The sequence below is a fragment of the Danio rerio genome, chromosome 17 (genome assembly GCF_052040795.2).
Source record: "Danio rerio strain M-AB ecotype USA chromosome 17, GRCz13ab, whole genome shotgun sequence".
NCBI classification, from domain to species: Eukaryota; Metazoa; Chordata; class Actinopteri; order Cypriniformes; family Danionidae; genus Danio; species Danio rerio.
This window is the reverse complement of record NC_141037.1, coordinates 36,357,573-36,383,342: the sequence shown is the minus strand read 5'-3', so window position 1 is coordinate 36,383,342 and position 25,770 is coordinate 36,357,573. Positions and strand designations below refer to the sequence as shown.

General features: G+C 36.1%; 3 protein-coding genes across 29 annotated transcripts in view; 2 read left to right on the top strand and 1 right to left on the bottom strand.

The window, feature by feature from the left end:
- Window positions 1-5,068, top strand: part of kidins220a (kinase D-interacting substrate 220a) — a 147,858-nt gene extending 142,790 nt beyond the window's left edge. For 9 of the 16 annotated variants that reach the window (XM_087290792.1, XM_087290789.1, XM_087290787.1 and 6 more), the window contains one exon: window positions 104-5,068. In XM_087290792.1, coding sequence (XP_087146918.1) covers window positions 104-1,144 — 1,041 coding nt within the window. In that variant the 3' untranslated portion in view covers window positions 1,145-5,068. The remainder of the gene's footprint in view (window positions 1-103) is intronic. The other 7 variants (XR_015513607.1, XR_015513604.1, XR_015513606.1 and 4 more) reach the window with 5 other exon arrangements.
- A 1,483-nt stretch (window positions 5,069-6,551) lies between these two features.
- Window positions 6,552-9,042, bottom strand: id2a (inhibitor of DNA binding 2a). Its single transcript, NM_201291.1, is given in 3 exon segments — window positions 6,552-7,571; window positions 7,877-7,937; window positions 8,619-9,042. Coding segments are annotated over 2 exon segments (414 nt in total). The 5' UTR covers window positions 8,976-9,042; the 3' UTR covers window positions 6,552-7,571; window positions 7,877-7,880.
- Window positions 9,043-9,234: 192 nt separating this feature from the next.
- The window catches only part of LOC147833132 (uncharacterized), a 230,364-nt gene continuing 213,828 nt past the window's right edge, over window positions 9,235-25,770 (top strand). For 11 of the 12 annotated variants that reach the window (XR_015513611.1, XR_015513610.1, XR_015513613.1 and 8 more), the window contains exons 1-3: window positions 9,235-9,327; window positions 15,284-15,382; window positions 16,794-16,829. The gene's annotated coding sequence lies outside the window, so the exon portion shown is untranslated. Of the gene's footprint in view, window positions 9,328-15,283; window positions 15,383-16,793; window positions 16,830-17,402; window positions 17,566-25,770 lie in introns of those variants that run through there. The other variant, XR_015513612.1, reaches the window with a different exon arrangement.

The window sequence follows — 25,770 nt, the reverse complement described above, 5'->3', positions numbered from 1 at the left end:
ACTCAAACTACCTGGTTGTGTTTTCTACCCGATTGCTAGTCTGACTTGGCATGTTCTCTTACATTTAGCAGTCTAAAGTCATTGACCTGATCTTTTCCTTCAGGCCAATACTCACCGGACCCCCAGCTTATCCAGTCTAAACTCTCAGGAATCATCTAATGACATCTGTAAGCTGACCGACAAACAGCAGGCCGAGTATCACAGTGCATACCAAGAGTACATCTCCCACATGTCCCATTTGGAAGCATCTGCTGCAGGACGAGAAAGTCAAACTCAAGCCCTGTCCAGCCAGCTCCTCTCAACCAGCTCTGAGGACAAGATTAAAGAAGGAGACCAAGATGGACGCAAACCCTTTGGCAAAAAAGGCCCCAAACCTACAGACACCATGGCAGACTTCTCCTCCCCCCCGGATAGTGGTCTTCTAGACCCCATTACAGAGGAGGATGAGAAGTCCGATCATGGGTCTGCCACTAAAAACCCACCCAGACGCAAAACCAAAGGACAGGGCCCTTATTATCACAGTTTACCGAGTGACGAAGACGACTCTGGAGATGAGGAAACTGATGCAACCCCGCTTCTAAAAGACGAACCCTGGGGCGCAGAACCAGATCTAGACCACTTGTCGAAAGGGAAAGGCTTCGTCTCAGATATCATGCTGGACAAGAAGTCGTCCGACTCTGGAGTAAGGTCCAGCAGAAGCTCATCTGACCACTCCCTGCAGGACGAGGAGAAGGAGGAGAAGTCAGAAGAACAGGAGGCCCAACTGATTGAGCTGGTTGTTGAGAGTCCGGTTAAAAAGCGGGTGTTACCAAACAGGTTGAGCAACCTTCAGGATGAAGCCTTGGCCCGCATGTCAATCTGCTCTGACGCTCCATCTGAAGGCAGCACCCCTGAAGAAAGCTGGCCCGCTCCAGCCGTGAGCAACCTCAACTGCTCGGCCAATAATACAGCAATCAACAACAACATCAACAACAGTGGCCAGCAGGAGACCCTCGACTCAACCGATTGCCCCTCACTCATTATACGACCAGGATCCAGCACTGAAAACACCACACTGGAAAACCAGAACCTGCGTGGTGTTCAGCGGAAGATGTCCATTGGACCTGCCAACGACGCCACCGAGGAACGAGAAAGTGTCCTCTAAGCACAAGTTGTCTTAATGGCTTACTTCTAGAGCTGTGGTGAAGGATGTTTGAGATTATATGCTGATTCTGAAATGTTGTAAATGCGTTGCTATTCTCTCTTGAATCAGTTCTGAGCTTAGTATTTAACAGCAGATGGTGCTCTAGGCTAGTTTTTAACTGTACACTCAAGTGCCCACATGGAAGATCGCTTCTGTGTTCGGCTGAGTCATGTTAATTGGCTTCAATGGCACGAGAATAATGTAGACAGTACAATACCATGCGCATTCTTGTAATTTGCATAAACCTTACTACGGTGGCAAAGAGAGCTTAACATGCTGCAATTATAGAAAACACGTGCATTTACAAAATTACAAATATGCCAGCAAATTAAGGAAAGATCTTCATCCATTTAACAGCACATGTCCTCACAACGCATACACATAAAAAAATATGCTGCATTTTCTCACAACGCAAACAATTTACAAAATCGCACTGCATTGTCTCACAATGCAAACAAAGTAAAGAATGTACTGCATTTTCCCTCAACGCAAACAATTTACGAAATCGCTTTGCATTTTCCCTCAACACAATTTACAAAATCGTGCTGCATTTTCCCACAACGCAAACAATTTACAAAATCGCGCTGCATTTTCCCTCAACGCAAACAATTTACAAAATCGCGTTGCATTTTCCCTCAACGCAAACAATTTACAAAATCGTGCTGCATTTTCCCACAACGCAAACAATTTACAAAATCGTGCTGCATTTTCCCTCGACGCAAACAATTTACAAAAATGCGTTGCATTTTCCCACAACGCAAACAATTTACAAAATCTTGCTGCATTTTCCCACAACGCAAACAATTTACAAAATTGCATTGCAATTTTTCACAACACAAAAAGAACAGAACACAATTTAAATGTTTGAAAGGGACCTAAAAAAAGTGATGGATGCTGCTGTGCTGTGACTATTGCTTAGTGAAGTTGATGATCTTTGAAAGGTGAGATTTTTTGTTTTTTTTTAATATCCTGATTCGCATGTCTAGTATTTATTAATACCTAAATAACAATGACCTAAATAGCTAGGTTCGTCACATTGTAGGATCTCCTTAAAACAATTCCATTGTGTTGTGAGAATGTTTGCGTTGTGAAAAAATGCAGCGTGTTTTAATAATTTGTTTCTGTTGTTAGAAAATGCAGCACTTTTTTTTTTTTTTTTTTAATGTGTTTGCGTTGTGACGATTGGCAGTGTGTTGTCAACCTAAAGATTTTTTTCTCAAGTTGCTGGGGTTTTTTGTAATTGCACGTGTTTTCTTAAATTGCAGCACATTAAGCTCTCAGCCACCATACCTTACTTTATTTTTAATTATTATTTATTTTATTATAGACCGCTATATACTGTTAGAAACTAAGCACAGAATCAATGCAGAATCAATATCTTAAATGATTTTTAGCCACAGCTCGAAATAGTTTACTTCCAGAATTTTCATTTATCTGATAATTTACTCGCTTCCCTATGTATTTCAAGATCTGACTATTTCCCTCTTTCTTCCGTTGAAAGAAAATTAAGGATTTTGAGAAAAACATTTTCCATAAACACTCAAAAAAAGCGCTCACTGTTTGTTCAAATTTCTTTAAAACAAACTAAAACAACTCAATTCTTGAGTGTTTTTGGGGACAACTTTATTGTTTTTTGTTTAATCCACTTAAATTTGTAAAAACCAATAGGTTAACTCAATATCTTCACGTTGTCACAACACAAATTGATTTTGTGCAACCCACCATTTTTGACTTCTGGTGCTCAGGTTTGAACCTCCATATTTAGTTTTCAATACAGTTCCAAAAAGCTCTAAATGATCCAGAATGAGGAATAAGCTACTTACTCAATAACACAGTCAGAATTTAATGTTTTAACCAGGGCTAAACAAACGTTTGTGGTTAAAAAAAAGTATGACCCATCATTTCACTATAAAAGACCCTTATTCCTTCTCTGGGATCATTTATCCATTGTGAAAAGAAAAGAAAAAAAAAAAGAGTAAATGATCAGGAAATTCATATTCTGGAAATGAACTAATCATTTCAACTCGAGGATACGCAACCTTCCTACAGTTCACCTCTAAATGATTGAGTACTTCTGAAGATCTGACACTGTCTAAACACTAGACATACCTGTTGTTGTATTGTTGCAACAGTTACAGTAAGGTAAGGCAGGTTTGCACCCTAAGAAACGATGTCCTGCAGAGTTTTAGTCCAGCCTTGATAAGATCTCACCTGCCTGTAGCTTTCTACGATGACTTTTGCTGCTTGTTCAGAGTTTAAACAACGCAATTAAAGTAAAAAAAAAAAAAAACGTTTTATGTTAAATCTACCTACATTTCTAACAACAGTTAAGTTAACTTAATTGATTTGTCTTCAGACAACATGAAGGAATTGTGTCGTGTGGAACTCAATGTAGTAGCCCTCAGAACTTGATTAGCCTGTTCTGGTCTGTTTGATTAGGATTAGAGCAAAACTCTGCTGCACTGCAGCTCTCAGGGACCAAACCTACGCCTGAAATAGAGGTCGTAACACGGGTCAAACCAATTATATGTCCATTATATCCGTAAACAGAATGAGACTGAAGATTTGTCGCTCACTTTATGCCACATCTAGTCAGGACAGAATCACTGTTTACGTTTTTTTCATTCTTAATGTCTTTCGTCTGCACTCGTGTCAAATGTAGACACTGTTGTTCAGCTTATTCAGGTGTATTTGATCAGGGTTGAGCTGAACTTTGCAAGATCTTCAGGAACAGAACTGAACACACCTGCTTTTTTACTTCTGAAGGGTAAATAACTGGAAAGGTTTGAGATTACTATGAAACATGAAGTAAACTTGATGCCGAGTTACTTCTCATTTTTTCTGTGTTGAATTTTGTGTGGTTAGATTCTTTACATGGATAGATTCACTGCAAAATCTCTTAATCAGTGTTCATGCTTAGTTTTGCGTGAGAAATATTGAGACATCCGTAAAAAAAGAAACTGACACGTGTTAGCTATGGAAAAGTTGAATATAATTTATATGATTTAAAGCTTTGTTGCTGCTGGAAGGGCATCTGCTGTGTAAAACATGCCGGAATAGTTGGTGGTTCATTCCGCTGTGGCAACCCCTGATAAATAAGGGACTTAAGCTGAATAAAAATGAATGAATAAATGATTTGAAACATTCAAGATAATGGAAAATTAACAGATGCTTTTGCTACATTAATTTAGGTTATTGTTTATTTTTTTCCTCTATGAACATTTTAACATTTGAAGAAATGTACATGAGTGTTATTTGGTAGTATAGCGTAATGGTGTACTTGTACATCAATAATAGCCTAGAATAATAGATTTCATTTAGTATATGGAGTAGGTTTATTGTTAAAACATACTACATTTCCTCCTTTTTCATTCTTGATTTATTTTTGTTAATGGATTTATCTTGATGTTTGGATATTTTAAACTGTAAAACAAAGTCAAAATACAGATGAAGAAGCAGTTTAAAAGTGTGAGAAACGTGATTATTGTTGCTTTAGTGTTGCTTTAAAAAAGCAATATAAACAGAGGCTGTGAAGCTGTTGATAGTTTCTGACGTGTTTAGTGCAAATCCTGTTATTTCATGCTCCGTTGCTAACATTAAAGATCTAGCATAGGCCCGTCCGCAAAATTCAAACCTATCAAGTAGAGTGAGGATTTAGCCACACTTACATAGTGCTGTGATCATCGTTATTGATTGGTGATTTAATGTCCGGTTCATCTTCAGGTCATCCCTGTGTTTGTCCTCTGGAGTTTGTAGTGCTGTAGATGAGTGATCAGTGTTATAAGAGATAGAGAGGTTTCTTGAAAGTGTGATTTGTGTATGGCCAATTGCCTCAGTGTTTGGTCTGGTTTTCTCAAATCATTAAAACTGTTTTCAGCCCTTTTGCATACGAGTTTGATTTTATGACGCATGAAATATTTCAAAATGAAATTCAGACACTTTAATCATATTTTACTTTTTTTTGTTGCATATGTTTGTACACTGTAAAAAAAAAATTGTAGTTGCCTTAACTTTTTAAGCTGAATCAAATGAACCCTATGAGTCTATTGAACTTATTTTATGTTAAACAGACGTAAAACTAACTTATATAGAAAGTAATTTAAAACATGATTAACGTAGCACATTTGACCTAAAACATATGCTGACAGGACTAATTGATCAAAAACCTGTAGTTTTAGTTGTATTTTAATAGTGTACGCTGATAAACCGGACACTTAATTATTTTAATTCAATTCACACATATGTTCCTTTATTTATATAAATACATAAACAGTTTTTTTTTTTTTTTTTAGATTTCTCAAATGATCAGTACATATACGCTAAATACATCACAGAGCAAGGAAATTTTCACAGTATGTTTGATAATATTTTTTTCTTCTGGAGAAAGTCTTATTTCAGCTAGAATAAAAGCAGTTTTTAATAATAAAAAAAATTAAGGGCAACAATATGAGGCCCTTTATGCTATATCTTTTTCAATAGTCTACAGAACATTGTGTTATACAATGTCTAATTACCCTAACCTGACTTGTTAACCTATTTAAGCCTTTAAATGTCACTTTAAGCTGTATATAAGTGTCTTGAAAAATAACTAGTAAATGATCATTTACTGTCATCATGGCAAAGATAAAATAAATCAGTTATTAGTTATTAAAACTATTATCTTTAGAAATCTCTCCGTTAAACAGAAATTGAGGGAAAAAAATAAACGGCCTAATAATTCTGACTTTAACTGCACATTTTCTTTAAATGAATACGTTTTTTTTTTTTTTTTTTTTTAAAGATTAGGTCTGGCTACCAGCAGGTGGCGCACTATTCATATCAACAACACCACTAGTGGTTTAAGCTGCATGTCAGACACAACCTTTAATTTTAGATATGCACACTTTGCATCGATATATGGAATATAAATATTTTTCGCAAAGCATTATAATCTTGTTTCTATTGTTAAATAAGTTTAACAAAAATCATACAAAAAGACCCCCTTCACATGTTGCATTACTCCCTACACACAATGGAAACTACACTGTAAAAAAAATCCTGGTTGCCTTAAATCAAGCTGAACCAATAAAATAACCCTGAGTCCATTGAATTTATGTTAAACTGACTTAAAACAGCTTGCGTAATTTGTACAATTAAGTTAGAACATGATTAGCTTGGATTAATAAGTTAGAATGAGATAAAAACATGTTGTCATGACCAATTGATCATATTTTTTTTTTTACAGTGTCATTTCTTATGTCTCATGTCACTAAAACTAAGATGGCACCAGCTTCACTTGCATTCAGTCTAGAAGGCTCTAAAAACTGATTGTTAGAAGTGATTAGTATGAAATCAATCTGCTAGCTCTGAGAGTTATTTCACACCATAATAAACCTACAGAAAATCATTTATTTTAACAACAGAATTCCAGGGATTCTCAAGCTCTCATTTTAACTGCCGCTTCATGCATAGCAGATTATACGAGTGAGAGAACTTGTGGATACACTCATAATTAATGTTTGACTTGAAGGAGTTTCACCAGAGTAAGATTAAACCGCAATCGAATCTTTCAGGCTTTGAGAGTGTTGAATAGCTATACATGTATATAGTAGGATAAAGCACCTTCTGACCCATTAGAAACTGGAATAAATGCTTATCACAAATCAATATAGCAATGTGAAAGATTCAATAGAACATTCCTTGGGCGAATGTGCAAGTGTGAAGGGTCAGTGACATGCTTCAGAGTCCTGGATATAAAAGGCAAGGTCACTATGCTGCACATATATCGACATTTAAAGTAATCAAGCGTCAAATAAAGCATTTGATTTATTTTGTATAAAAAAAAGGTACAATTTACAATATTACTTTTATAAAAAGTCTCAGCATACAGCATAACACTTTGCAGATACCGGCAGTCCAATTTCTGCAACTATACAGGATAAAACTCAGAGAGAGAGAGTTCACAAGGTTTCATCACGTTATTTTTTTCAAAAGTCCAGTCCTTCATGTGCCAAAAGAATTGACAGGAAAAAAACAGACTTAAATCTTTGTACAATAACTAACCACATCTTCTCATTCACACGCCGCTCTTCACGAGAAAAAAAAAAAGGTAAGACTTCTTCTCAATGCAGAGAAAAGGTTCCTTGTGATCATTTACAGGTTTCCCTCCTATTTTCAGGGAATATAGTGCTTCTTCCTCTTGAAGAAAGTCTTTTTAGAAGATAAATAATCAATGTCCGAACTCATAACACATCACATGGATTGTCCTTTGAGAAGGAGGAAAAAAAGAAAGTCTCTTGATTCAATTACAGGAAAGAAAAGAAGAAAAAAAAAACTCCAGACTGAGAACAGAAATCAGAGGAAAAGCCAGTTCCCAGGTCCTGTGTGTTCTTGTGTCTTAACCAAACACCTGCAAAAGATTGAGAAAGAGGCGCATTTAGAGAATGCAAACAGGGCAGAGATCCGGACAGCCTGGCGCCAGAGAGGAAGCCGCAGTTTGAACATTTAACCAAACACTCAGAGACTGAGCGAAAAAACCCTGGGCTCCAGATGTACACCAGTACACAACTTCTGCCTTCGCTTTTGCACAGTCAACACACTTTCTGCAACTTCACACATGCACACTGCTCCTCAACTAAACCCTCTGCATCAAATACTTGTCATTTAATAGAAAAAATAAACACATAAAAACATTGTATTTTCAAGAAAACTTACCTGATTAACGGTAAAGTGTCCTGCTGTCCTCTGTGATCAAGTCTGATGGAAATTCAGGTGTCTAGAAAAACAAAAAAGCCTTGTTATTAGAGGTCAATAAGCATGCAACACAAGATAGATAGATAGATAGATAGATAGATAGATAGATAGATAGATAGATAGATAGATAGATAGATAGATAGATAGATAGATAGATAGATAGATAGATAGATAGATAGATAGATAGATAGATAGATAGATAGATAGATAGATAGATAGATAGATAGATAGATAGATAGATAGATAGATAGATAGATAGATAGATAGATAGATAGATAGATAGATAGATAGATAGATAGATAGATAGATAGATAGATAGATAGATAGATAGATAGATAGATAGATAGATAGATAGATAGATAGATAGATAGATAGATAGATAGATAGATAGATAGATAGATAGATAGATAGATAGATAGATAGATAGATAGATAGATAGATAGATAGATAGATAGATAGATAGATAGATAGATAGATAGATAGATAGATAGATAGATAGATAGATAGATAGATAGATAGATAGATAGATAGATAGATAGATAGATAGATAGATAGATAGATAGATAGATAGATAGATAGATAGATAGATAGATAGATAGATAGATAGATAGATAGATAGATAGATAGATAGATAGATAGATAGATAGATAGATAGATAGATAGATAGATAGATAGATAGATAATCGAGTAGGCAGTGATTCACCTGTAGTGAGAGGATGCTGATGTCTGTGTTGAGTGTTGTCAGGGGTGTTCTGGATGTCCCCTGCCCCGCTCGCGGGTGATGCAGGCTGGTTATCGCCGAATTGGAGTCGAGCGCGATCTGCAGGTCCAGAATATAGTCGATGACATGCTGGAGGATTTCCATTTTGCTCACGTTTTTGTTCTGCGGGATGCTCGGCACCAGTTCCTTCAGTTTGGAGTAGCAGTCGTTCATGTTGTAGAGCAGGCTGAGAGGATCGTCCACGGGGGTCTTGCTCCGCGAGATTCCCAGACTGTGCTCCGTCGTCGTTACACTCGCGCTACTTTTCCGGAAGGACCTCACTGGGCTTATTGCCTTCATGTTGACAGCAGGATTTCGTTAAAAAGACTCGCCTTTTTGTGTTCGAGATTCCCTGTTCGCGCTGGGCTGTTGAAGCAAACGCAGTGGATTAGCGAGCTGTCATCGCTGTATATATACCCAGCTGGGTGGGTTTGTTCACTCGCTGGTTTGCGACGTGCTGATTGGTGGAGAAGGCCGAGTCACTCATCGCCTTCGCGTTACGCTATTGGCTGCTGGGCCGAGCGACAAAGATCCGCCCATTTCTTCCGCGTTCTTGACCAGTGAAAGCGCGTGTTTAGGGTGGCGCTGACTGCCTTCAGCTTCCACGGATAATTTCTCAAATCAGTGTACCTGTTTCCGATCAGGAGAATTAGTGAGTTGCAAGTATAAGGTTGTTTTCACGCATTTGTTTGTAGTGTAATTGTCATAACGTGCCAAAACGTTAGCTTTAGGATTATTTATATTGAATTTCCAGAACACTCAACATACAATATGCTACATACTAAGTATGTAAAATGAAAACGGATTGTTGCATTTATGTATTAGCAATATTATGCAGCGTATGATTCATACAATCTGCGGTTAACATTAAACCAACCGAACCTAATGTATTCGACATGTTTCAGTTCAAATAGTCTTGTATTTCCTCGTGTAAACTCTGTGTTAAAGATTTCAACTTTTACCTTCAGGTCAGTGGCATTATTGTGGCAAAGTGCCATGATTTTAGATAAAGATGCCCAGCGGTTTTTACACCAAGTCACTTGACCTTATAGTTCCAGCGATTCTGTATTTTGTCTTTAATATATTCTATATTTATTCATTAATTTAGAACACAGAAAACATGTCAAATTAAGATGAGTGGCGTTTCTTTATTGCGTTAACGATGCAAATCAAAATGATGCACCAGCAGTTGAAGTTTGTGCTTTCTGTCGTTGATAGCGTGCCCTTAATGTTTATGTTTGTTTACACACATCATGACTGTGGGGGAACATGAGAGCAGTCTTTATGGCCTGTGATGAGGATCGTTTTGAGATGTAATAGTGATGACGAGTTCCCCCTGCTCTCTAGTGCAGGCATGCTTGCAGCATATTGATAGTCATGAAAATACTTGACTGAGAAAACAATTCTGTCCTAAAACTGCTGCTGAAGTGAAAACGCATTCTTAAGACCGTGAAGAATATGTCACCCTGCTACAGATTATATTTCCATGTTTTAGAAACCCACAGTGAGTTCAGAAAGCGATAGTGGTGACAAAAACGCTCTTTGTTTACACATGCTAAGTAACAATGGAGACGGAGAGATTTCCTGGTTGCTTGTGCATATCCGACTAAACAGATGTTTGCGGAGATGCGTCGGAATGCAGTCGTGTTGATGTGTCGGAATGCACCTCATTATCACTCCTCAAAAAACGATTTTCACGACAAAGCATTTTGTACGCTTTTACATTTCTTATTCTGTTTTTTTTAAAACCTCTGCTACAACAACGAACCATTATTTTCGCGCGCGCGACACTTACAAACACGACGACGCATAAGAAATAGTATCGTGAACTCGTCCGCATCTGCCGCAACTGGCTTTTTCCATTTTCTCCCTCGTCCTTTTTGTTCTCACAGCTGTGTACATTTCGCATGACACCCTGACTGATCCCTGACAGGTGATGAATTGGCACCAAGCAAAGCAGCACTACAGAGCAGCGCCGCGAGCTCACGCTCTCGCAGACTCTCTGGCGCCAGCCCCGTGACGTCACCCATTGACAGCGGCCCTCCAGCCAGTCCTCGCGGCGCCGTCCAGGCGGCTGCTATGGAGACGGGGCCAGTTAGTTAGCGCCGGTCCTCAGCTGATCAATGGGGCCGAGCGCGGAGAGATCGGAGTTCAGCTCGTCACCTCAGCTCTCCTGCGCTCCGAGGCCCGCACACCTGCATCCATTTGCATTTCTTTGCTTACGTTTCACTTGGAGGACTCCTCGCCCTTTCGAAACAATCTAGACTTTGAAACGTAGCTAATGCAACCTCAAGTTACCTCAACTTTATCTCAATATGCGCCCGAGGTAGAACGTATTTCCAGTTAGTCATGCATTATTATGGATAAAAGGAGGAGCGTCTTCGTTTAAATGGGTCATTCGGTGAAAGCTCGTGCGAAACGACAGAAATGCGAATTGTGGTGGGTTTTGAAAGTCGGAAAAGGCTGTAGAATTTCAAAAGTACTGTGGATAAACAGTTTATAAAATCACGCCAGTATTTATTAAGAAGTTTTGTTGCATCACGTTTGCACGATGAAGCTTAAACATGAACAGCAGCCGCTCATCTGACCTAATATCGATTATAGATTGACAAGTTTACCTAATAATAGAAGCTATGGTCTGTGGGATCAAGTTTAAAAAAGTTAATAGTCTACGTTATAAAGGCCTAAGTTAAAAAGTTTGGTTTCTCGAAACGAATCGACAGCGTGCGCCTTGAAAGTGACAAAAAACAAACTTGTTCAGTGTCAAAGCGGATTAATAAGCAAAAGCTCACACTTCTGATGTAGCCTACAAGCTCCAGCAGAACATGACTTTATTCATAAATCGGCTTTAGAGTTACGTTTACGTTTCTGTCTCCTGACAAAAAGCTAACAATAAAAATGGCAAGAAAACAATCTAAAGTTGGCAGAAAGTTGACAAGTTCTCCACGGGATGGAGTCGAGATGTCTGCACCGCCTCCTCTGCTGTTCCAGCTCACTGCAGCTGCACAATTCCTCCCGTCTCCGGCTCTTCAGACACCAAATCCCAAAGAATCACATCTTACCCATATATTTACGATATTGATGTCAATGTTAAAAACATCGAAGTATAACATAAATATACGGATCTACAAGCCAAGTTTAAAGATAGTTATCCAAAATAAATCTGAAGTCGTGCGTATTATGACGATGTTCTTTTCGAACGGCTTTAAATTCCAAACTGCCGAAACATGACGCAACCTTTTCTTTGATATCCGCGTTCCGAAAAGTCGAACCGAACTTCCTTTGATGACTTTATCAAACATCGACGTATAACTTAAATACACCTATATAATATGCTATCTACAGGTGAAGCAGCAACACATTTAGTTCCGCGGAAGATTCTCAAAGTCATGCGCGTTTTGACGAAATTTTGCGCGAACGACTACATTTTAAACGTTCTAAACATTAAACGCGTCGCTTTCATTAAAATCCGCGATAGGATAAACTCTCACATAAAACTTCCCTATAATCTGTGGGATAAAACAAAACATTTCTGCTCGAGTCACCTAAAACGCGTATTTAAATAGGCTTTAGATGTCCGGACGCTTGTAATGGTTTCGTCGTTCGCTCGGCTGTGGTTTCAGCTCCCGGCAGTGGCTTTGAGGGCTCCCACGCGCCTGTCGCGTGCAGCAGTACACGCGTGAAAGTGTGGCTCGCGACTCTTGTAGCAACATCGACCCCATGGGCGTGGCGTTGATGTTTGGCTTAAGCTATTGTTCGCCTCCCAAAAGAGGGTCCTGAGAAATGTTGCAGTTCAAAACTCGTGTGTCTTTCTTGCTTGCGCAATGTAGTGCAGCTGTTTGGGTTTACACAACAGAGCATTAACACACTCTCCCTTTTGCTGTCAAACAATCTGTCAAATAATAGAAACAATACTGAAAGGGTAAGCCTAATTCTGTCAGTGAGAAATTTAGAAAGGCCTGTATGATGTTTTCTTTATCCGTTGCTTTATTTTAGCTAATTTTTTTTAGGTTTTAACAAACAATAAAAGCTTGAAATTCAGATATGTCATTTTTTTGTTAAAGCTATTTGGCAATGTGACAAAGACATGCTTTCACATATAATTCAGCTAACAGTTTTAATACAAATGTTAATATGTGTCATGTTTAATCAAGAAAAAGTAAAGATTATTTATTTTTAAAGTTATAATGTATGTGTTTGGTTATTTATATACAGTTGAAGTCAGAATTAATAGCCCTTCTTTGATTTTTTTTTTTAATATGTGCCAAATGATGTTTAACAGAGCAAGGGAATTTTCATATATGTCTGATAATATTTTTTCTTCTGGAGAAAGTCTCATTTGTTTTATTTTGGCTACAATAAAAGCAGTTTTAAATTTTTTTAAAACCATTTTAAGGTCAAAATTATTAGCCCTATTTAAGCTATATTGTTTCCTGATAGTCTTCAGAACAAATCATCATACAATAACTTGCCTAATTACCCTAACCTGCCTAGTTAACCTATTTAACCTAGTTACGCCTTTAAATGTCACTTTAAGCTGTATAGAAGTGTCTTGAAAAATATCTAGTAAAATATTATTTACTGTCATCATGACAAAGATAAAATAAATCAGTTATTAGAGATGAGTTATTAAAACTATTTTTAAATGTGTTGGAAAAAAATATCTGTTGAACAGAAGTTGGGGGAAAAATAATAATTCAGGGGTGCTAATATTTCTTAGTTCAACTGTATGGGACACATCATCAGTAAATAAAATAAAATTAAATTTAAGCAATTTAACATCTACTCAAATCCCTTCAGACAAAACGTTGTTAATGCGATTGTAATGCATTTAATTGTTAGCTTTAACGTGTGATTAGCTTAATTAAAAATAAATACAAAAAATATATAATAACAGAAATAAATGACTGAATTGTGCAAAATTGCACATTAACATCATTTACATCATGCAGTCGCAGTCCATCTTGACTGTTCAAAAATTCCCCCCACTGAATGGTCAGATGATTTATTTTATTGATAAAGCAAACCAAAGATGATGGGTAACAATATTAAGTAGCATAATGACATTTGTAGTGACAAAAGTCAAATGGTCTGAACATTTAAAGAAGCAGTAAATGTTCACTCTCAACATCTGGTTATACAGCGTATGAACAATTTACATCAACAAATTATATCCATCGTACATCCCCTTTTCAAGACACTTCTATACAGCTTAAAGTGACATTTAAAGGCCTTACTAGGTTAATTAGTTTAACTAGGCAGGTTAGAGTAATTAGGCAAGTTATTGTATAACAATGGTTTGTTCTGTAGACAATTAAGAAAAAAAGAAGTTTAAAGGGGCTAATAATTTTGACCTTAAAAAGGTTTTTAAAAAGTTCAAAACTGCTTTTATTCCAGCCGAATTAAAACAAATAATTTTTCTCCAGAAGAAAAAAATATTATCAGACACACGTTGAAAATGTTCTTGCTCTGTTTAACATAATTTGAGAAATATATATATATATATATAAAAATCAATATAATAAACGGGGGGCTAATAATTCTGACTTCAACTGTAAATGGCTGAAGTAACGGTAGATTTATAGAGAACAGAACCGAGATTGATTAGTCCTACAGTAGAAGAGAAACCAGCAGTGTGCGTTATTGAGAAAGAGAAATCCTGAAAGACTCCTTTCTCAGTCCAAACGCCATAGTCTTCAGTGTTACAAGGGAATTGAGAGTATTTGGGAGATCTGAAACTGCCTGAGACTATGTGATACCATATGGACATGCAACTTTCTGGTTTTTGTGGTAGCCATGTGCCACTCAAACTGCACTGGTTTGATTCTCTTTCTCTGCTGTGCTGAATCGCAAAGACTAGTTTTTCACATGAGCCACTTCCCTACTGGCTTCTGCTCTCAGTCACTGGACTCTTACTCAATCTCATCTCTTTATATAGCTCACAAGGAAGAGAGACTCATTGGGGAATTAGTTTCTCTCACTATTTTTAAATAGTTGGAGAGCATGTCAGACAAGTGAGGAGTCTGGGGTTTTGTGTAAAGTTTTTCTCTCACGGTCCGAACGCTATTTCTGGTACTTGTTTTTTAAACTTTTACATTGCTTTAAACCAAAAAAGATTCCTCTCACGTTCTACATTGAACAGTTTCAGCAGGCTTTCTAAATCAAAGCCATTTATCTGTGCTAAATATTTAATAATATGTCAGTTGCCTCTTGAAATTGATGATTAAGATGGAGAATTAACACCCTGATGTTGTTTAGGCAACAAGAACCCACCGTTTAGTTGGATTGTAGATTACTGTGACTGATTGGAGTAATAACATAATGGAAATAAAGTGCAGGTTTCAAACAGAAATGTCAGGGCTGTGCTTTGTGGGGAACAAACAGAGCATTAATCAATAAGCTTTGACAATCATTGGGCTTTTAGTGATCCACTGTTATGGCGCCGTTATTTTTTTCAGGCTTATAGTAGGGTTATAAAAACAGAGTCTTTTTGACATACATGAGCCCTAGTGTGTTGTAAGATGTTATTTTGTAAATATTGGATGTCTTGTCATTGGCTGCAGAGGTTTTTTGCAATGAGGGCTCATGCAGTTCTGTTCTCCCTGCAGTGTTGTGGTAGCAGCATGGCTCTGCATGCACCAGCGCTGAAGAAAGATATCATGGCGGTGTGCCAATATTTCATGTGGGCCGGGGATTACATTCAACAGGTATTGTACCGCTTCACTTTTCTAATTTAAAGTGGATTTTTGCTTGGGAATCTTGTTAAAATGCAAAAACCTTTAGAAGATAGAATGACTCATGAATGAACCATTAAACGAATGGACTATATTTTAATTTAATAATGCTTTTATTTATTATTTTTCACTTTATCATTTTTGTGGGAGCTAATTGTATTTATGTTGTTGTTATAGTCAGTTTTTGACATGTTAATCACGTTTTTTTTTAAACTTTATATTTAAGATTTTTCTAAATATATATATATATATATATATATATTTCAGAACAATCCCTTCCCCAACAATTTAACTTCTTACAGATGAGAATAATAATAATATAACAATTTAAAAATAAATTAAGAAAATTATACAAAATAAATAAATTAAAAAGTACTTTCATTATAAAAACCTTTTTAGGGGATGCATTTGTACATCAACTTACGTTGTATTATATTGTATACCTCAGATTACATTGATTATCGGTTTATTAGCCTCTAAATGTACAAATCTGAATATGTTGTAATACTTTTACATCTCTTCAGGAATATATCAGTTTTTATTTGTAGATATGCAGTCCTTTTTTCCATCACATAGACCTGTTTAAGTCTCTGAATCCACTGAGCCCCTTTTGGAAATGTTAATCGCATATTAAGCATAGTATTTTATAAGTCAAGCGATTAAAACGGTAAATGTTTCAACATCAAAAGTTGCAGGAGCACAGATCAAAGTCCATTTAAAAGTGTAAATAAGCAGAAAACACCAATAAAAATTGCAAGCTGGGCTACACACACACACACACACACACATACAAACACACACACACACACACACACACACACACACACACACACACACACACACACACACACACACACACACACACACACACACACACACACACACACAGAGAGAGAAGAGTCTTAGAATATCCATAAATTTGACAGAAAATGCACTGGTAATTTTCTGCCAACACATTATTAATTTATATATTTGTTTACTTTTTGTCATAGTTTATTTGCATGTCTTAGCATCAAAAATATATTAATTCCAGTTGAATACATGCAAATTATAAGATTTTATGCATCTTGTTGATGTTTTTATTTAGTGTTTTATGCAATATATCAATATGCTCATAACAAAATATGGTGAAAACAAAGCGGACTGAGGATTCCACACTACCAAACTCAATCCAAAGATGACAAACTCACACACAAGACAAAAAAGTGTACTGTAGCATTGCCTTAAATACTGCAAATGAAGCAAAAAAAAAAAAAAAATCTGTACATGTACTGTATTCCAGTCTCATGTAATCGCTATAGGAGTCATATAAACCTTCTATTTGTTGTAGCTTTGTGCATATAGATCACTACATTGTTCTAAATGTATTTTGTTTGTGTTCCAGACAACAAAGTCCTGCAGGTCTTGCAATGGCATGAGGGTGAGTAAATCATTTAATAGTTTTTATTTTTATGGTAAACTTTTTCTTTGTTACGCTAAACAAGACAACAATAAAACAGAGTGACCAGATGTCCTGCGCTCAAAAAAATGTGTTTTGTTCAAACTACTTATGTAAAATGAGCCAAAACAACACAATTCTTGAGTTTTTTTGGGACAACTTAATTGTTCTATGTTCAATGCACTTTATTTTGTAAAAAACAAAACTTAACTTAATTCCTTCATGTTGTCCCAACAAAAATTGATTGAGTAGAACCCATCATTTTTTACAGTGTGCTTTCACCGAGTACAATCCTATATTTCAGCTATTATTGTTTTGTTTCTTAATTTATTGTTTAATAAATCATATTTTATCCCGTATTTCACTTTTCATATCAATTAGAAATTGCTGAGCGCTAGTAGTAGTCTTCTGTCATAATGAAAAAAAAATTGAAAAACAACTTCACCATCCAATCAACTTTCCATATCAATCAAGTAGCAGTTAGTGAAGGCGGGAACTGTGTCAGCCATCATCACTGTCAATGATAAATTTCCGTATTTTGTTTTTTTCTGGCAGCTGCGGTGCTGGAAGAAAAATGTACAATTACGGCCATTAAATTACAAAAATTTACCTGAAATTTAAGTAAATTTAACGTGCATTATATGACAAATGTCTATAATTTAACGGCTACTATTTTACTGAGGTGCTAGTAAAAAAATAAAGAACAGATTTTTTTTTTTTTTTTTTACTGTGTATCTGTCTATCTGTCTGTGGTGAAATAAGTGCATTATATGTCCACCCCATGTCCCATTCTGAGAAATCGGGTCACCTACTTCAAAATGTTTCTCCTAATCTCACAAAGAACGGCTCGCTCAGTTACTGCCCCATTAAATCTAGCTCTTAATTCATATCGATTTTCTCTTTGCATCTTCAACCAGATGTCCTGCTTTTACCCAGGACAGTCCTGTACTTTAGCCATTTTTTGTTAAATTTCTTAATTTATTATATAATAAAACATATTTTATTGTGTATTTTATCTTTCATATAAATTTTAAATAGCCGAGCGCTAGTACAATGTTAACGATTTTTATAAATTACTGCAATTACCGGTATTATGAACTGTATTTGACTGTAGGGCTGTTATGTAGTATGCTACTGAAAGTTGCATTGTCAAGATATACAATACTGTAAATACATATAGAGCAAGATGAGTGGTGCTGTAAATGTAAATACAGTTTTTTTGCTGTAACCTATTTACAGTAAGTTACCAGACGAACTGCTGCCAGCAAGTTACTGTGTACTCTACAGGTAATTGTTAGCAGTGAAGTAGTCTTCTGTTACAAGGAAATAGCCTAATCAATGGTGGCCAATCATAACAGTTATATTTTGAAAAAGAGTATTACTATCCAATCACATTTTCCTATTAATCAAGTTGCAGTTAGTGAAGGCGGGATCTGTGTCACCCACCATCGTTGTCAGTGATTGAGAACGCAGGTATCAAAGTGAACATGAAAGTGATTTACAATATATATAAAGAGATTAGAAGCAATATCATATGAAACAGCTCAACCTTTTTGAAATGTTTTTTTAGCTGCTGAGTGACGTCAATGATACATCTTGAGGTTCCAAACAAAGGAATGTTTTCAGGCACCATATTAGAGATAACTTTCAATCTTTCTATCTATCTGTCTATATCTCTATAAGTGAAAGTGAAATACTTGCAATATATGTCCACCCCATGTCCCATTCTAAGAAATCGGGTCACCTACAATAAAATTGTTCTCTTAATCTCGCAAAGAAAGACCAGCTCAGTTACTGCCCGATTAAATCTAGCCCTTAATTTATATCGATTTACTCTCCGCATCTTCAACCCACCCTCGCCATATTTGTGACAAATAACATATGGGTTCAGAGGCGCACGAGTGCTGGCTAATGTCATGCTGTATTGATTCTTGCTTTATCGAGGGAATAGACTGGCCTGCGCGCTCCCTGATAGAGGTGCTGTTCTTCATCATTGGCTCTACACCTTCCCCACCCCCACGTCCTCATCAATTATTCATGATATGCTAATGAGCCTCTAAGGAATTTCAAGGGCCTCTTTAATAGCTGTTCGGTGTCCAGCGGTAGCAGTGGTGGGCCAGATCGTGCCACAAAGACAAGCTGACAGTGATGGTCTTGGCAGAGTCTGCGCCCTGTATGGGGGCCTCTGTCCTGAGGGCCCCGCGTCTGAAGAGCTGATCCGCTGACCTGTGAGTGTGTGAAAGGGGATCTGAGAAAGGGATGTAGGCTGTGACACATGTGCTGTTCCCTGCCACTCCATGTCAGTGATACTCTCAGATCCCTGTGCAGTTTCACCAGCACGCCTGTTCAGGAACTCTGGGGTTTCGCTTTGAATGACCACTTTGGGGTTAATTTTCAGACAATGCAAGGTGTGTGGTGGCAAGAATCAGAAAATGAACGTGGCGTTTTGATGGCCCCTTTTAGACAATTGGTGACTATTCTTAATACCTGGGGGGGGGGGGGGGGTTACTTGCTTATTAATACTTGCTTATTAGCATAACATTATTATTATTATTATATTGGCTGTTTATTAGTACTGATTATGCTATGGGGTTGACATCTGCATAAATAATAAACTGCAAAAGATCAAGTTGAAAATATGTGAAAGACATTGTTCAAATGTTATTTTTGAGACCAGGCATGCCCAAACAGTTTATACTAAATGTCGAATTGATTACAGGTTGATTTATTTGTATTTACTGAAGAATGATGCACAAGTAACATGTAAACACTGTCGAGCTTCCCCCACTGTCAAGCTTCCCTTATTAGATTCTCAAATTTGAAAGTGTTAAGTTGTTTATCATTTATTGAATTGAAAAATCAAATATAATATTTTCAATGGAAAATGAGTTCATTTATTTATTGTATTGTATTATATTTTATTGTGTCATATCATATATTATATGTCATATATCGTATATTGTATTGTATGGTATTATATCACACTTTATTGTGTCATCATATATCGTATATTGTATCGTAACGTATCGTATCATATTTTATTGTGTTGTATCATAAATATAGTAAATTGTATTGTATTTATTGTATCGTATCATACTTTGTGTGGTATCAGATATCATATATTGTATCGCATTGTATCGTATGATATATTATGCCATGTCATATCATATATCATATCATATCATATCATATCATATCATATATCATGTCATATAATATATATCATGTCATATAATATATATCATGTCACATATATCAGATATGGTATCAGATATCATATATTGTATCGTATTGTATTGTATGATATATTATGCCGTGATATATATCATATCATATCATATCATATCATATCATATCATATCATATCATATCATATCATATATCATGTCATATCATATTATATCATATCATATATATCATGTCACATATATCACATCATATTATATCATATATCATATCATATCATATCATATCATATCATATCATATCATATCAAATAATATATTGTATATCGCATCAGCTCTTATTGCATTATGAATTGGTTATTATTATGTAATATGCTGTTAGATATATTACACTTGCCATGGAATAGCCATTAAGTTGCTGTTGTGGCAATAAATGAAACAAACAAGCAAATACTACGAGGCAGTCGAAGTCTTGATTCTGATTAACCGATGAACTTTCTAAATTCTGGAGTCATTTTTCAGATAAATATGCAGGTAAAGTGGTTTCAGGCACATCTTGACCTGCATTACAGCTTCAGTTATTTTCAAAACCTACAACAGTCAAAAATCAAAACAAAGCGATGAGAGGTATCAGAAATAAGTGAATTGCTCCCAAATTAAAGTGTGACCTGATATTCTGTAGATTGTGGACAACTTTAAAAATTGAAAATTGTTAGCTAGCAGTGACCAGAGTAGTGGTGGATGAAGTACACAAATAAAACACTTGAGTAAAAGTTTGGATTCTCTCACTCAAAAAAAAAAGACCCCCGGTATAAATATAAAAGCTTCCTTTTTTTTTTTTTTTTTACAGCAAAGCTGTAAAAGGCAACTCTAAACAACTCACAGTTGTGACTTACATATGATTTTCATTTATATTAATGAATCATATAATTCTGCATCAGAAACTCAATTCTGCATTCTGAGTCCACTCAGTTTTGTAACAGTAAGCGTTTTGTGCAAAAAGGATCTTCATGTTTTGACTGACTTTGAATTAGTTTGTAATTCAGTAAATCATATATTGTAGACTTGCTCTGACTGGATCATATGACTCAGTGAATTGAAAACTAGGGACTTGCTCTGACCTGAGCATTTGAATCAGTGAGCCATTAACTTGAAACTCAGTCCAAGTGAATCATTTGAATCAGAATTTCATTAGGTGCGTTCAACTTCATGCAGCGCTGCACAGATCGATCGAAATCTGTCTTAAAGCGGTGCATGCTGGTTAGAATTTTTGTCCGGATTAATGCTGCGCTGACGCGACGACAAGTGGCATCAAAGTACCGCGACAGTGCTCTGACAGCATCTAAAGATGGTCTGCTGGAACTGCGATGATGACACGGATATTACACGATTGGCTGGATTTATTATTAATATTGTTATTATAATGGATTATTATTGGACAACTTCCAATTCAAAAGTTTTAAAACAAACAATTCACTTTTTCATACCCTCTCTATCTTGTACATATCATGCTTATTAAAAAGACTACAAATATTGTACTGTAGCAGTAATAATTTTTTTTATAAATATTTGTTTATAAATGATAGATTGTTTGCACGGGTTTATTTTCAACCTTTTTATACAGACTATTTACTGCATTCAGCTCCATGAACTGATATATTTATCCATTAAATATATATCCAATAAATGATATATTTTAGTGAATAACCTAAATATTAACTCAAATTAGTCTTACAGACTTGAAATAAAACAATTATCATCATTAATCCTGTCACCCTAAAGCTTTCTTAACAAATTAAGTTAAATAACTATTTTATTAAATAATTATAAAATGATTTTTATGATTATAAAATTTTTTTTTCCTTGTCAGGCCATTTATACACAAGTTTTAAAAGTGACTTTGAAGTACCTGCTCTTCCTAGGAAATTTGTTCTTAAAGTGTAGCTTACTTATTTTAGGAATTGTCCTTTTGTTCAATCTTTTTGGATTAAAAAGCTTTTTTGAAAATACTTTTTTTTTATCCAAAATAATCTTATTCATTGTTTAAGACTTAATCAAAACACCTTTTTGACACTAATATATATTGGAAAGTTTTATATCTAAAAATGTAAATAAATGTAAAGCCTTTTTAGCATATTCAAACAAGAAGTATTAGCTTAAAGAGTGATGTTTAGACTCCTAAATTTGTGCTTATTGCCTTGTATTTAATTGGCCTGTTCATTTGTATGTTTATTACCTTCTTGCTTCCCCTTATTCATAATACATAATTATTGTTAAAAATGAGCTATAGTTTGTAGAGACTGTATTCTGTTTTATTTTTACTGTAAATCTTTTGTTGTTATAAATAAATAGATAAATAATGATGACGCTATGTGTTCGGTCATCATGACTGCCACAACTTTGAGCCCCGAAGTGTTCATCTGTCCGTCTTGACGGCTCCGTTTTCAACTCTGCCCCTGCCTGAGCTCGGCTAAGCTCGTTGATTACCGACTGCAGCTGTGCTTTATGTCGAACGCACCTATTGACTGTAGATTCACTCCAAGTGGATCATTTGAATCAAATGTCATTGACTATAGGCTCACTCTGATTGGATCATTTGAATCCGTGAGTCGTTAACTGGAAACTCACTTCAAATGCATAATTTGAATCAGTGAGTCGTCAAGTGGAAACTCGGTCCAAGTGAATCATTTGAATCATTATTTCATTGACTGTAGGCTTGCTCTGAATGGATCATTTGAATCTGAGTTGTTAACTGAAAACTCACTCCAAGTGGATCATCTGAATCAGTATTTCATTAACTGTAGGCTCACTTTGAAATAATAATTTGAATCAGTGAGTCGTTAACTGTAAACTCGCTCTAAGTGGATCATTTGAATCAGTATTTTATTAACTGTAGGCTCACTCTAAATAGATTGTTTAAATCAATAAGTCATTAACTACAAACTCACTCCAAGCGGATCATTTGAATCAGTATTTTACTATCTGTAGACTCACTCTAAATAGCTTGTTCGAATCAGTAAGTCGTTAACTGGAAACTCACTCCAAGTGAATAGTTTGAATCAGTATTTCATTAACTATAGGCTCACTCTGAATGGTTCATTTAAATCACTGAGTCGTTAACTACAAACTCGCTCCAAGCGGATCATTTTAATGAGTATTTTATTAACTGTAGGCTCACTCTGAATGGATCATTTGAATCAGTGAGTCGTTAACTACAAACTCACTCCAAGCTGATCATTTAAATCAGTGTTTCATTGACTGTAGGCTCGCTCTAATTGGATCATTTGAATCAGTGAGTAATTAATTGAAAACTCACTCCAAGTGGATCATTTCAATCAATATCTTATTGACTGTAGGATCACTCTGAATGGATCATTTAAATCAGTGAGTCGTTAACTACAAACTCACTCCAAGCAGATCATTTGAATCAGTATTTCATTACCTATAGGCTCACTCTGATTGGATCATTTGAATCAGTGAGTCATTAATTGAAAACTCACTCCAAGTGGATCATTTGAATCAATATTTTATTGACTGTAGGCTCACTCTGAATGGATATTTTGAATCAGTGAGTAGTTAACTTGAAACTCACTCCAAATGGATCATTTAAATCAAATAGTCATTGACTGTAGGCTCAGTCTGAGTGGATCGTTTGCGTCAGTGAGTAGTTAACTGAAAACTTGTTTGTGTGGAAATCTTGTTCTTTGTGTGGGAAACTTGTCCAGTTGAATCAGTTGACTTAATGTCTCTGTTAATAGATCATGTTAATCAGCAAATAGTTTACTTTAGAACAGATGTTATTGGATCTGTCCAGTTCACAAATGTATTATTGAGTGCAATTTGTAAACAGATATAACAGGTAAACTGACAAGAATCAGCTAATTCACAATTTAGACACTGTAATCTGAGCGGTGACAATTCAGAATAACTTTTTACTACACTAAAAAACTTTTTACTACTGAAATATATTTTAAATAAAATTATATATATATATATATATATATATATATATATATATATATATATATATATATATATATATATATATATATATATATATATATATATATATTATTTTTTAAATAATGTAAAAAAAAAACTGAGCAGAAATGAACCAACATGATGGTGAATAAACATTCATTCAAATTTCATTCCTGTAAATACGCTTTATATATCTCCTAATACGCACATTGTTCTGTTCATCTCGGAGCATCCCATATTACAGAGTACAATTCACCAGCATCTTCCTACACACCATATAATAGATTCAATGCCCCTGCAAGCTCATTTTTTCTCCCCCCAGTGATGCTCCAGACGCCCGGCTGCACTGTGCAGCATACAGCTTGGATGGACAGATAGGGTTAGTGGGGCTATAATAAAGCAGGCCAAACATAAAAGCCTGTCATTAGCCTTTCACAGATGCCCATAGTGCTCCCAGATCGGCTGGGTGGCCGGAAGGGGTGAAAGGGCTGACCTGGGATCAGTGGAGGAAAGAGCCAATGCTCAGAGGCCCGCAGCCCTCTTCTGATCCCAGAACAGCTCCTTCCTGCGCAGCTCCATTACCATGTCAATCCCAGGGAAAAAACAGAGCCTGCCTGGGCCCAGCAGTGGGCCGGATCCATATGGAGCTGCCGGGTCCTGGAATGAATAGTGAATGGAGCGGCTGCTGCTGGAATCTGCCTCCCAGCCTTTGTGAACAGGATGACCAAAGACAAGAGGGAGCTTTTGCAGATGGCCGAGGCTATAAATAGGTAGCTAGTCTATCTCCTCGCTGTCAGTCTGTCTATCCGTCTCTCTCTCTTTGCTCCCCGACCGGCCCGAGTTGCAGCAGGCTTGATAAATAAGCGTTCATCACATGTTTGGGATGTGGCCGTCGGGCTAAAGGCATGACAAGTCTCCTTATTACTTAGGATGTTTGTGTGTAACCTCAGATAAACAAGTCTGTGCTCTTTTTTATTTTTATTTCTCAGGATTAAACAAGGAAGCATTGTGATCGGAAGTCAAACGTCTCGCAGATGGACTTTCAAATGATAGCTAAATCCACCCATGTTGTCCAGATTGAGGGTTCTTTGTCATTAAACTAAGCCTTAGTATTGAAGCCCATCTGGCCGTGCGTATGTGCGCGTGTTTGTGTGGATGCGCATATGTGTCTTTAGCTGCATGTGTGTCTGTCTGTGTGTTTGTGTGCTGAGATTGTGTGTACTTTTGATGAGATGCATGTATATGTTTGGATTGTATGATAAAATAATGTGTGTATGCATGTATGTTGTAGGTGTGTTGCAATTTTCACAATGTGTAAAGTACACAAAAGCACATGGCATTGAATATTGTGTGCCGTAATGCAACGTGTTCGACTTGACCTTCTATTTCCAGTGCGGCGAATGAACAGAAGGTAATTAGAGCTGTAAATTTTCGACTTACTCATTTTTGTTTTGACTCATTTTCGGACGAGACTGCCAAATTTGATAGGGTTTTTAAAGGGAATTTGTTTGAAAATGCTAAATATTCATTTATTTCTAAGATGATTAGTAGAGAGGACTCGTACACAAACATGCGTTGTATTTGCATGCAGCATGGCTGATTTCATTATTATTGTATTTGAAAATATATAAATAAAATTCAATAAAATGTATATTTAGTTTATATTCTGTTTGTTCATATTAAGAGATTAACCCTTGTGCACTGTTTAAATGTATTCCCTTTTGTTATGTTTGGGATGAAAGCCTACACTAAATTAA